Here is a 14,504-nt window from a genome sequence, read left to right as displayed (position 1 = left end):
TCATTTTGACCCCACAGGCTGAGATCTTGCGTGGAGCCCCAGATTGATGGAGATTATCAGTGGTCTTGTATGTCTTCCATTTTCTAATAATTGCTTCCACAGTCGATTTCTTCACACCAAGCTGCTTACCTATTGCAGATTCAGTCTTCCCAGCCTGGTGCAGGTCTACAATTTTGTTTCTGGTGTCCTTTGACAGCTCTTTGGTCTTGGCCATAGTGGAGTTTGGAGTGTGACTGTTTGAGGTTGTGGACAGGTGTCTTTTATACTGATAACGAGTTCAAACAGGTGCCATTAATACAGGTAACGAGTGGAGGACAAAGGAGCCTCTTAAAGAAGAAGTTACAGGTCTGTGAGAGCCAGAAATCTTGCTTGTTTGTAGGTGACCAAATACTTATTTTACCAAGGAATTTACCAATTAATTCATTAAAAATCCTACAATGTGATTTCCTGGATTCTTTCCCCCCATTCTGTCTCTCATAGTTGAAGTGTATCTATGATGAAAATTACAGGCCTCTCTCATCTTTTTAAGTGGGAGAACTTGCACAATTGGTGGCTGACTAAATACTTTTTTGCCCCACTGTATATATGTGTGTGTGTGTGTGTGTGTGTGTGTGTGTGTTTACCATGTACGGCTCCTGGCCTGGTTGGCACTGTGGACACGGCCGGCAGCTGCTGCTGCTGTGGTTATAAAACTCATTTTCTCCACAGCTGGAGTATTCGGCCCTCAATGGATACACACTGAAAGCCTGTGACACACACACACACACACACACGTATTCGGGTAATTCGGTAACAGAACTAGCAGCAGAATAACACTCTCTCAGTTGTAATTAATACATTTTTTTATCACATTATATTGTTGTGTATGATATAAATCATTTCTGTTTATTGTTATGATTTTTTTTTAGATTATACCGTATGTCACTTCAGACTATAAGCTGGACTGTTTTTCTCTTAATGCTATTTACTTTAGGTACTCCTTGAATTTTTTTTTCATTTCACGTTATTAAATATACAGTATATCACAATATACACCGATCAGCCATAAAATTAAAAACACTGATAACAATGATTATCTCATTACAATGGCACCGGTCAAGGGGTGGAATATATTAGGCAGCAAGAGAACAGTCAGTTCTTGAAGTTGATGAGTTGGAAACAGGAAAGATGGATAAGTGTAAGGATCTGAGTGACTTTGACAAGGGCCAAATTGTGATGGCTAGTTGACTGGGTCTGAGCATCTCCAAAACATCTTGTGGGGTGTTCCTGGTATGCAATGGTTATTATTTACCAAAAGTGGTCCAAGGAAGGACGACCGGAGAGCCGGCGACAGGGTCATGGGTGTCAAAGGCTCATTGATTCGCATGGGGCACAAAGACTAGCCCATATGGTGCAATCCTACAGATAAGCTATTGTAGCACAAACTGCTGAAAAAGTTAATGCTGGAAAGGCTGCGTTGGAGTAGACGTGTCTCGCTCCCGCAACTATTTTCATTTTCACGCTTTAAGACCCCGAAAGTCACGACAATAGCAGTACTCGTCTTTTCTGATGAACACGCTAGTTAAATATGTCGACGTATGCGACCAGACAGAATGTTAAAGACCAGGGTGCCAAGGTCAGTTCCACGCTCGAGGCAAGTGATGAATTTAGCATGGCGGCCATTGCTAACCTCCTGGAAGAACACCGCCAAGCCCTCTCCACTGACTTCAAATCTTCCATCTCAACACTCGAATCAAAGCTGGACCACGTCTACACCACGGTGTCAGACCACACTCAGAAGATAGTCTCTCTCGAGGTAAATGCTACTCTACAAGATGAGCGCTTGCTGTCATTGGAGGCATCCTGTACACTCAACTGTCTTAGGTCTTTTTTGTCGTATCTTCCGTTTTATGATGCGCCAAATGTTTTCTATGGGTGAAAGATCTGGACTGCAGGCTGGCCAGTTCAGTACCCGGACCCTTCTTCTACGCAGCCATGATGCTGTAATTGGTGCAGTATGTGATTTGGCATTGTCATGTTGGAAAATGCAAGGTCTTCCCTGAAAGAGAAGTCATCTGGATGGGAGCATATGTTACTCTAGAACCTGGATATACCTTTCAGCATTGATGGTGTCTTTCCAGATGTGTAAGCTGCCCATGCCACATGCACTAATGCAACCCCATACCATCAGAGATGCAGGCTTCTGAACTGAGCGCTGATAACAACTTGGGTCGTCCTTCTCCTCTTTAGTCCGAATGACACGGCGTCCCTGATTTCCATAAAGAACTTCAAATTTTGATTCGTCTGACCACAGAAGAGTTTTCCAGTTTGCCACAGCCCATTTTAAATGAGCCTTGGCCCAGAGAAGACGTCTGCGCTTCTGGATCATGTTTAGATACGGCTTCTTCTTTGAACTATAGAGTTTTAGCTGGCAACGGCGGATGGCACGGTGAATTGTGTTCACAGATAATGTTCTCTGGAAATATTCCTGAGCCCATTTTGTGATTTCCAATACAGAAGCATGCCTGTATGTGATGCAGAGCCGTCTAAGGGCCCAAAGATCATGGGCACCCAGTATGGTTTTCCGGCCTTGACCCTTACGCACAGAGATTCTTCCAGATTCTCTGAATCTTTTGATATTATGCACTGTAGATGATATGTTCAAACTCTTTGCAATTTTACACTGTCAAACTCCTTTCTGATATTGCTCCACTATTTGTCGGCACATAATTAGGGGGATTGGTGATCCTCTTCCCATCTTTACTTCTGAGAGCCGCTGCCACTCCAAGATGCTCTTTTTATACCCAGTCATGTTAATGACCTATTGCCAATTGACCTAATGAGTTGCAATTTGGTCCTCCAGCTGTTCCTTTTTTGTACCTTTTAACTTTTCCAGCCTCTTATTGCCCCTGTCCCAACTTTTTTGAGATGTGTTGCTGTCATGAAATTTCAAATGAGCCAATATTTGGCATGAAATGTCAAAATGTCTCACTTTCAACATTTGATATGTTGTCTATGTTCTATTGTGAATACAATATCAGTTTTTGAGATTGGTAAATTATTGCATTCCGTTTTAATTTACAATTTGTACTTTGTCCCAACTTTTTTGGAATCGGGGTTGTATTTATGTTGAAATGTTACTGACCCAAACAATATTCAGCGGAGCATGTGATGAATTTGCCTTTAATTTTATGTTACTTGTTATTATTATTATTATTATTATTATTATTAGAAGGTGTAGTAATAGAAGTAGCAACTTTAATAGAACTAGTAGTAGTAGTAGTAGTAATAATAATAGTCCTACTAGTAGTATAATTTTGAAATAAAGTGTGTATATATAGTTACAATTTCAATTTCAAGATATAAAGGATACATTTTATGCAGTAAAATGTAAACTGTGTGTTCTGTGTATTGTCATTTCTGATTGGCTGAATGGTGTCAGTGGGTGTTTTTTTTTTTTAAATCAGGACTCACCAATAGAAACGAAAGAAGGCAAGATTCAGCCACTGGTATCTTTCGGGTCATCGCGTCCCTCCTGAGATGAAAGCCTAACAGGAAGTGAAGCAGGAAACAATAAGTAAGACAGGAAATAGCTCCTGATGTAGGAAACCTGTAGAGAATATGACATATAAACAGTCTACAAAGTTCACATTTTCGCTACATGATATTACTGCTCTAACCTTTGTGAGGAATGGAAGGAATCGAATCTAATTTCACTGAATTAAATTAATCAAAAATAATTACAGTGACTCAAATGAATCAAAAGTAATTTGACTGAATCAAATAAATTTACACTAATTATGCTGAAACATTAAATTAAATTAATCATAAGTAATTACACTGAATCAATTAAGTCAAAACTAATTATCTCAATTCAAATGAGTCAAAACCAATTACGTTGATTGAATTGAATCAAAACTAATTATCCTGAATAAATATTTGCAAAGTTTGAGTTCAACTCTAAAATATAAGAATATCTTTAAATTATCTTTAAATTATAATCTTTAAATTAAATATAAGAATTTAAAATTCATATCAAATGAACCTTCATGTCAGTAAAGGCATTGAGAATGACAGTGCTAGCCAAACTACAAACATGGCTAATCAGGACTACAATGCCCAGAGAGCACAGCGCCCTCTGTCAGCTGTAGCTCATTCACAACTCATCAGTCACACTACTTAAGCCTCATTCACACTCCACCTCTTCTGTGTTTTCCAGTTCATATCAAGCCTTTCTATCTCTGCCTGACTCTAGTTATTCTGACCTTTGTGATCTCTCTTTGCCTTCGCTTCTTGTCTCTTCTTTATTGCCCTGTTTGCCGATCGACTGACCATTGCCTGCTTTTTGACCATGCTTCTCGTTTTGCAATTTGGCTTTGTTACAAGTTTGCTCCCCGCTCTCCCCTGCACATACATCCATAAGGGCCTGCACTCTGACAGGATACTTTGCCCACCATGGATGTAGCAAAGGAGGCGAAGCAAACTGCATTGAATGCTCAGGGACATCAACAGATGCTTGCAGACCTCAACACCCGGATGGTGCAGCTTGCAGTTGTGATGTTGCAGGCCCTCCTAACGCACCCTGAGGCTTCTCCAAGTCCTGCACTACAGCTCTCCATTCTGGAGAAATAGGCCAGGGATGCTCTCACCTGTAAGGGATTCTTATTTCAGTGCTCCATGTACTTCTCCACCATGCCTAACATCTCTGATGAACATAAGATCGCTAAATTTCTTTCATTTCTCACTGGCAAAGCACTACAGTGGGTGAGCGCCATATGGAAGAATGGAGGTGAGCACATGACTTCATATGAACATTTCCTCAAGTTGTTTAAAAGAGTATTTGATCGCGAACCCGAGGGAATTGAAGTCGGCGAGAGTCTGCTCACCATCACACGGGGTTCAAGAGGAGTCACTGAATACGCCCTAGACTTCAGAACTCTAGCAGCAGCCAGCGGATGGAATGACCCGGCTCTAAAAGTGGTGTTTCGCCAAGGTCTTCATCTGGAAATTCTCAGTGAACTGGCATGTAGAGATGAGCAACTAACTTTGGACTCCCTCATTGACCTTGCAATACAGTTGGATCATTTGCTTACCAACCGGCCCTCTCTCAAGGAGAACTCCAAACCAGTCCAGCCCTCTGAGGATGCCACACCTATGGAGGTTTCTCACACCTGTCTGAAACATTCCAAATGTGAAAGGAGGAGAGAGGGTCTCTGCTTCTACTGGGGGAGTTCAGAGCATCATATCAACCAGTGTCCCATCCGTCCATCTCATACCAGCCCAGTTGAAGCCCCAGCTCACGAGGTGAGTCCAGTTAGAATATTTAATGCAGATTTAAAGTACCTGTGGTGTTAAAACTGGTATCCTCTACACACGTTCTGTCTGCCTTTGTCGACTCGGGGCGGAGGGGAATTTCATCAACAGCATGATCGTCCAGAAGTTATGACTGTGCCATTGATCTACTACCAGGCACATCACCTCCATGTGGTCGCATCTATCCCCTTTCTCAAAAGGAACACTCAACTGTGGAGGAGTACATCCAAGAGGCCCTCAGACAGGGTTATAAATGTCCATCTAAGTCACCAGCATCAGCGGGGTTCTTCTTTGTGGAGAGGCGAGATGGTGGCCTCCGACCCTGCATAGACTATTGGGGACTTAACCAAGTCTCCATCAAATATCCCTATCCTCTTCCTCTTGTTCCCTCTGCCCTAGAACAACTTCGATCTGCTAAGATCTTCTCCAAACTAGACCTACGCAGTGCCTACAACCTGATCAGAATCAAGAGGGGTGATGAATAGAAGACTGCCTTCAGCCTGACTGCTGGCCATTTTGAGTCCAGGGTAATGGCCTATAGCCTTTCTTCAGCACCCAGCATGTTCCAATGCTTTATTAATGACGTGCTACAGGACATGCTAGACAAGTTTGTGATCGCATATATCGACAATATCTTGAGCTACTCTCCTGACGAGAATAGTCATTTTGAGCACATCAGAGCCGTCCTCCAATGTCTACTAGCTAATCACCTCTACGTGAAAGCAGAGAAGTGTGAATTTCATTTGAATCAAATCTTCTTTTTGGGGTATGCCACTAGTGCAGAAGGAGTCAGTAGAGGTTTGCACGAGTCGGATTTTTCAGTCCCGCTCCCGCCCGCATTGTGCAGTCACACCCGCGCCCGCAAAGAATTATGATTTTCAGTCCCGCTCCCGCCCGCACCCACAAAAAAATTATGATTTTCAGTCCCGCTCCCGCCCGTGCCTGCCATATTTTGTCCCGCTCCCGCCCGCAAATCCCGCATGATGCAGACGTTCGCATTATTTCTCAGGAAAGTTCTTGTCTTGACACAGCGTGATGGTGCCCCGCCCCCTACTTTGAGTAGATTTGAGCATAAATGTCTACAGCTCACGTTCACATTTGTTATTATTTACCTTGTTTCTGAATTCAGCATGTAGTGTCTCTAATAATAATAATAATAATTAGTGCTGTCAAGCAATTAAAATACTTAATCGCGAATCGCACCTTTTTATCACGAGAAACCATTGTAATTCTCTGATCAGCATAAAAAAGTGAATGGGCTTGCTTTGTACCAATGGTGTTTTTTTTTTTTTTTTTTTTATTGCAAAGCAGAGCTAGCAAGAGGAGTGAACTTCACTCTTCTTCCACTTCACTCAGTGAAGTGCTTGAGTCACTGCTTGAGTTAGTCTACAGCTCTAATCAGAGAGACAGGTTACACAGTGACGGTAGGCTTGACATGCTTGATTATAATATAAAGTACACTATTATATTAACTTTAAGTTGTTCGTTGATAAATATTGCATTGAATCTGATCTTTACTGTTTCATCTCACTTAACACATTTCGTACTTTTACACTTTTTCTGCCTGTTGATGCATCGCGCTGTCCAATCAGAGGCGGCCAAATTTGCATATTACAGGAAGGATTTCTGGGATAGCATTGAGTTTACAGACACTGTCTTCTTAAAACTGAATAAATATTTAAAAAGAGCCAAATGAGCCAGTCTTCTGAACGGCTCTTTTCAAAGAACGGATCACAAAGATGCGGATCCCATCAAAGAGCCATAAATCCCATCTCTACTAGTTTCAAAAGCTTATGAAAAACCTACATCATGTCACAGAGCGTTAATCTCGTGATAAAAAAAATTATCGCCGTTAAAATTGAGTCAAGTTAACGCAATAATAACGTGACATTTTTTACAGCACTAATAATAATAATAATAATAATAAAAGACAGGCAAGCACATAATTCCAAGTGGAAATTTGGTATATTTATTGTTCAGCCATACAAAACATTAGGCTAACCCAGTTTACATTTGTTAAGCATTTCTAACTAGAATATCCTATAGAATACCCTATAAGCACAGCATATATAAATGTTATAACAAAACACAGTCCTAGCCTACAACAACAAAAAATCGACAGTATAGGCTACTGTAGACATTATAGGGCTATGGTTGCACATTTCTAAAACTATTTGGGCTTGAGCCTCCGTGCAAGTGTTAAACTCAATATAACATAGCTGACCTTGTTTGAATATGAATAAGAAAAACGAGAAAATCAAACGCAGGTAAACGAAACAACTAAGCCTATTGCTTAGGATATCGGGTTTTTTGAACAGCTATGGAGAAACAGCAAATTGTTCACTGTTGAGGGCTTCAACATACTGTGCCTTTCCTCCAGTATGCGACCACATATGCTGAACGCGCGCTCGGATAGTGCGCTGGAACCTGGAATGGCCAGTACATGCCGTGCCAGTTTGGTAAGTGTGGGAAAGTCATAGCAGTGATTTTTCCACCACAGCAGGATATCTTTAGATTGGTGTGATTTGGATCCAATGAGTTTCACTTTCAGATAATCATCAATCTCAGAGTTTACAGACTTTGATTCAGCACCCATAGCACCGACATCCTCCCATTCCTCAAACTCACGAAAAGTGACCTTTTTAGGTGGAGGTGGCTCCACGCTTTCATCAGTTTGGACATCAATCCCCAACTCCTCGGTCATCTCTTTCACAGCTTCCATCACGTATTGTCTTTCATTTGCATTGATCATCCTAAGATGACGCAGCTTTGGAGTAAGGAAAGTTGCTACTTTATACAGCATGTCAATTCCATTTGGGACAAGGTGACTTGGTGACAGCAGTGCGTCTAGGCGTTGTGCACACGCAGATGCGATGACACTGACTAGGGGGTCAGCCTTGGCCACTTCACAATGCTCCCTTAACTTCACGGACCATGGCAGAACAAGCGCAGCACTTAATGCCATATTGTCAGACTCCAGGTCATTCGTTGCGTCTTGGAAGGGTTTGAGAAACACCACCAGGGATGCAAGGATCTGTTTATCGATGCAGCTTATTTTGTCATATTGGTTTTTTTCAAGTAGAACTGTTGTCACCTCGTCATACTGCTGTGAGATAGAATCCAGCATGTCTACAGTCGAATTCCATCTCGTCTCCACTGACTGTTTGAGAGACTTCGTCAGCTTGACTTGCAGGCCGGAATGTTTAAAATAGCTGACCAGCTTCTTCGCGTCGCTAATCAGCTGGCCTGCTTCAGGGACTTCGCTCATCACAGTAGGAGACAGGGCATGCGAGAGAACTAAATTCAGTACATGGGCACTGCAGTTTAGCCTTGTGAATCCTCATAAGGAGGCTATCATATTCGCTCCTCTATCTGTCACAAACACAATCTTTTTCCCCAAGACTGAACAATCGATTCCGAAGGCTCTTAAATCCTGAAATAATAAAGCACGAATATTGTCTCCAGTCTTTGAGGTTCCTTCATCAAATGGGGCAGAAAATAGCACTCTAGACTGTAAGTTGTAGTCTGAATTGATGTAATGCAGGGTGGCTGAGAGGAAAGAGGTTTTGCGATATGTTTCAGTCCAGACATCTGTTGTCACAGCACACCCGTATTTCCCAATCGTCTCGTTTATGTCATCAACAAAAGCTCTTCTAAATTTGAGTGCCCTATCATCTACATGACGTGACACAGTTGTTGGATGGGGCAGAAGATCTCGCACATCGAATTTGCCTATTGTGGCTGCCGTGTCAACTAAGTATTGAGCAAACTGAGCTAATCCCTGACCAGCGATGCTGTCATACGGGCGGAGGTCCGCAGCAGCAAAATCAACACATTTCTCCACGGTCTTTGCCTTCAACGCATCTGTCACTTTTGCGTTGTTCCCTCTGAACTCCAACAATTGTTGTCCTTTTAACACAGTACATACATGGCGATTCAGGCCTGATATACCTGATTTATGGCCGTTGTATGTCAGAACCTTTTGGCACTTATCACAGCAAGCAAAGGGCAGCTGATTTCCATCCGCGTCGTACACGAGTGAGAACGACTTCCAAATGTCCAATTTCAGGACTCTTGACTTTTTAAGGGTAAATGTACCTCTTTTTAAACCAGCACTTACTTTTGAAGCACTGTGAGATTCAGTAAAGGAGCTCTGCTCTTCTGCCATGATCGGAGATCTCAAACACGGAAGAGGAAAAGAATCGAGAAACGAACGAGAGATATTTATCCTCTCCTGAATCAGAATCATAATTCTGATGACCAGCTCATCTAAGGTGTCATTGAGGTATCATGTTAGTGTGGGTCACTGGAGGCTGGGTGTGAACGGCGAGTCATTAGTGATCAAAGGATTTCCCGTTAGGGTGATCAATGGCAAATTTAAGATGCCATTCCTCACTCAATCTGGCAATCTGACTCTCTCTGCAAATTTAGGTGGGGTTTACATTAGACCGTATCAGCGGATCATCAGATTAACGTTTTTAAAATGATTAACATGCACACAGCAACACCAATACACGGATACGCTCGGCTCCGCAGGCATCCTGTGCTCCAAATCACTCCGCCCTGAACAGCGAGTGCCCTCTGGAGGGTGCGCACTCCGGCCCTGCGCAGCTCACAGAGCAGTAATTCGGGACTGAGCCGCTGTGTGTGTGCTCTCAGTGCATATCACTTACCACTTGCAAGTGGAAGGATGGCAAGCCTAAAGACAATCATAACTACACAATGGGCAGTATTTGCATCAGTATTTGCAGTATTTTCATACTTTTATACTCTTTAATGAAAGGTGATACAAGGCGGAAGTCCACGCCGTTTTTCAGCAGTCGCGTCACATGACCAACGCCAGCGAATCAGGAAGGTGGATGTCACAGTGACGTTGTCCAATGACGACGCCAGATAGAGCTCAGCACAGCGTATCCGCGTATTCTCAATGTTTACACAGCACCGGACCAGACACGATCTAGATTGAATACGTGGACGCTGGTGGATTCCCGTTTCCCGGCGTTTTAATGTAAACGGACAGTGCATCCACGAAGAAAACGAGACAGATACGGTCTAATGTAAACTTGGCCATAGGCATCTTAAAATGTTTTTATTAATGCCAAATAAAATATCCAGCACAAATTATATATGATAGACATAAATTAATAATTTATAAATTTGATTTCAAACATGTTTTTAGTTAGCAGGACTGCAGCTTATCACCGCTCCCACCCGCGCCGCATATGTGCACTCCCGCTCCTGCCCGCGCGCGCATATGTGCACTTCCGGTCCCGCCCGCGCCTGCAATGAGCTTTCAAAATTTGTCCCGCGCCGCACTGCTTTGCGGCGGGTCCCGTGGGACTCCCGCGGGAGTGCAGGGCTCTAGGAGTCAGCATGGATTCCTCCAAGGTATCTGCGGTCACGTCCTGGCCAGTACCCACATTCATAAAGGAGCTTCAACATTTTATTAGGCTTTACCAACTTCTCCTGTTGCTTTATTAGAAGCTTCAGCACAATTGCTGCTCCCCAACGGCCCTGCTCAAGAAGGGACCCAAGCATCTCCACTGGAACTTCAGCAGAAGAAGCCTTTAATCGGCTCAAGAACACCTTCACCTCCGCCCTGGTCATACAGCACCCTGACCTGACCAAGCCATTCACGGTTGAAGTCGATGCCTCTGACACAGGAGTAGGAGGAGTCTTGTCCCACAAGACTCCTCCTATAAGATGGCGAGAGACACAAGCTTCACCCAGTGGCATTCTTCACTAAGAAACTCACCTCTGCAGAGAAGAATTATGATATTGGGAACAGAGGACTGCTTACCATCAAACTCACTCTCGAGGAGTGGAGACACTGGCTGGAGGGAGCCACGTACCCCTTTGTGATCCTAACCAACCATAAGAATCTCAAATATCTTAAGAAGGCCAAAAGATTGCACCAATCCAGATGGGCATGCTTCTTTACATTTTAATTTCACCCCTCAAAGACCCTGGTCCCATCTAGTCATTAATTTCATCACAGATCTACCTCCCTCCCAGAGCAATACCACCATCATGGTGACAATTGACAGATTTTCCAAAGCTCTGAAACTCATTCCTTTACCTGGCATCCCCACGGCACTCCAAACAGCTGAATTGCTGTTCCAACAGGTGTTCAGGTACTTTGGCATCCCTGAGGACATAATCAGCGACCGGGGTCCCCAGTTCATCTCACGCTTATGGACCTGTTTCATGGAACGGTTAGGAGTTTCAGTGAGTCTCACATCCGGTTATCATCCCCAATCTAACGGCCAAGTGGAATAGGCCAACTAAGAGATCGGATGCTTTCTAAGAATCTTCCATATGAGGAACCAGGGGGACTGGTCTCGATTCCTTCCATGGGCCAAGTATACACAGAACTCAAACACTCTGCTATGCAACTAACACCCTTTCAGTGCATACTCTGCTACCAACCGCCCCTGTTCCCCTGGGACGATGCACAGGTACAAGCAGTTGAGGATTGGTTCTCTCATAGCCAAGCCATATGGGAGGAGGTACATCAACACACTGAGACGGTTAACACCAAATACAAAGAATATGCAGATAAACACAGAAACAACAACCCAGATTTCGCCCCAGGTGACAGAGTATGGGTCTCCACAAGAAACCTCAGAGAACCAAGCACTTGCCGGAAGCTACAGGCATGCTATATCAGCCCCTTTAAAGTACTTGGGTGTATCAACGATGTCTTGTACAGGTTAGAGTCCCCCCACACAGCTGGATATCCCCCACGTTTCATGTTTCCTGTCTGAAACCTGCGATTCTGGGCCCTCTTGCTGAGAACACTTCCATCCAAGAGCACCCATTGTTAAGCCTAGAAGGTGAGTCCATCTACCAGATAAACAGAATACTTGATTCCAGACACAGAAGAGGTTAAGTCCGGTATCTGGTAGACTGGGAGGGCTACGGGCCAGAGGAACAAAGCTGGGTGAGAGCCAAGGACATTCTAGATCCTCTGCTAAAGCAAGAATTCCATGCACAACACCCTGACAAAGCTTCACTTAGGAGGAGAGGGTGCCCCAGGAAGAATTCAGCTCTCAGAGGGAGCTCCTTGAGGGGTGGTGTTCTGTCAGTAAAGGCACTGAGAACAGCACTAGCTAAACTACAAACATGGCTAATCAGGACTACAACGCCCAGAGAGCACAGCGCCCTCTGTCACCAGCTTATTGAACTCAGCTGTAGCTCATTCACAACTCATCAGCCACTTGTCTTAAGCCTCACTCACTCCACCTCATTGCCTTTGCAATGAGGTGTATCATTCTGTGTTTTCCAGTCTATATCAAGCCTTTCTGCCTGACTCTAGTTATTCTGACCCTCACTATCTTTGTCTACGCTTCTTGTCTCTTCTGTATTACCCTGTTTGCCGATCGACCGACCATTGTCTGTCTGCCTTTTGACCACACGTCTCATTTTGCAATTTGGCTTCATTACAAGTTTGCTCCCTGCTCTCCTCTGCACATACATCTGTAAGTGCCTGCATTCTGACACTTAACACCCTGTGAAAACCTATTTTAAGCCAGATGAATCATGGGGAAACAAAATTTGCCTTGAATGAAATAAACATGATTTTAGTTGGAAAGAAATTTTAATATGGGTTCATCGTTTCATCTTTTTTTTTGCCCTTAGGTCTCAGCTTTCATTCAGTGTACTTTTTAAAACAGTATTATCAATACCTGGAGTCCATTTAGCATAACCTGCACTACTAGTGTGATGTAGCCACTATGAAACATGCAACTTCTGCTTCTCATTCCAAATTTTTGCATTTTCTGCCATTCTATTGTGTGCTTCATTTGCATCACCTTTTATAACAAAATTATACTGACAAATTTAACACTTCTTTTACCAACACACACAGCTCACTTACGTGGTGGTTTTGTAGAAGAGCAAAAAATAAATAAATTGGTGTATGAAATGCGCATATGAATGGTAACCATGGCAAACATGAGGCAGAGAGAAAGAAAGAGAGACATGCTGTAATTACTGCTAGCAGGTAAATTTCACTTGGAGCCTTTCTGACTGATAATTATGATCACTGCATGAAGCAACAGGTTCTGAGAGTGCTATCATTTTTCTCCTACTTATTTCCCTTCTTTTCTGTCTCAGACTCCAGAACAGTGCAAGAAAAACATAAACCATCTCACATTTATAAAAATATTTAAAATATCTGCTTAAAAAAAATTATCATGGAGCTAACACTGCTTGATAAAATCTGAACTAATTCAGACTTAAGTTTTCAGAATGAATCAACATATGCATCAATGCAGCGAGTCAAAATAAAATAGCACATAGATCAAACAAATCACCATGATGTGCAATTTTATTTGTTTTTTTTTTACCCCTCCTAGAACTGCCACCTTATTGTGGTGGAGGGGTTTGTGTGCTTGAATGATCCTAGGAGCTATGTTGTTGGGGGCATTACACCCTTGTTAGGGTTTCCCAAGGCAGACAGGTCCTAGGTGACAGGCCAGACCAAGAGTAGTTCACCAAACCCCCTTATGGAAATTAAAAAAATCAAGGCCTGTGACATCGCCTGGTATGGCGCAGCTGGGGCCCCACCCTGGAGCCAGGCCTGGGGTTGGGGCTCGTAGGCGAGCACCTGGTGGCCGGGATTTTGCCCACGGGGCCTGGCCAGGCTCAGCCCGAAGCGGTGATGTGGGCCCGACCTCCTGTGGGTTCACCACCCACAGAGGTAGCCGTAGGGGGCCAGTGCAGTGTGGCTTGGGTGGCAGTCAAAGGCAGGGGTCTAGACGACCTGATCCCCGAACACAGCGGCTAGCTGTTGGGACATGGAATGTCACTTCGCTGGGGGGAAAAGAGCCTGAGATTGTGCGGGAGGTTGAGAGGTACCGGCTAGAGATAGTCGGGCTCACCTCCATGCACAGCTTGGGCTCCAGAACCCAGCTCCTCAAGAGGGGCTGGACTCTCCACTTCTCTGGAGTCACCCATGGTGAGCAGTGGCGGGCTGGTGTGGGCTTGCTTATAGCTCCCCAGCTCAGCCGCCATGTGTTGGAATTTACCCCAGTGAACGAGAGGGTCACCTCTCTGCGCCTTCGGGTCAGGGAGAGGGCTCTTGTTGTTGCTTGTGCCTATGGGCCGAATAGCAGTATAGAGTATCTGGCCGCCTTGGAGGCCCTGGGAGAGGTACTGAGAGGTGCTCAGACTGGGGACTCCATTGTTCTACTGGGAGACTTCAATGC

General features: G+C 43.9%; 1 protein-coding gene across 1 annotated transcript in view; it reads right to left on the bottom strand.

The window, feature by feature from the left end:
- Positions 1–14,504, bottom strand: part of edar (ectodysplasin A receptor) — a 78,994-nt gene that overhangs the window by 44,015 nt on the left and 20,475 nt on the right. Inside the window, exons 2-3 of the mRNA XM_060929051.1 lie at positions 3,454–3,527; positions 624–746 (exon numbers count right to left, since the gene is read on the bottom strand). Of these exons, the coding sequence (XP_060785034.1) occupies positions 624–746; positions 3,454–3,504 (174 nt within the window). The 5' untranslated portion in view covers positions 3,505–3,527. The remainder of the gene's footprint in view (positions 1–623; positions 747–3,453; positions 3,528–14,504) is intronic.

This window comes from Neoarius graeffei, chromosome 9 (genome assembly GCF_027579695.1).
Source record: "Neoarius graeffei isolate fNeoGra1 chromosome 9, fNeoGra1.pri, whole genome shotgun sequence".
Classification (NCBI taxonomy): domain Eukaryota; kingdom Metazoa; phylum Chordata; class Actinopteri; order Siluriformes; family Ariidae; genus Neoarius; species Neoarius graeffei.
Note: the sequence above shows the minus strand (reverse complement) of the source record. Positions and strands in the feature narration are given on the sequence as shown.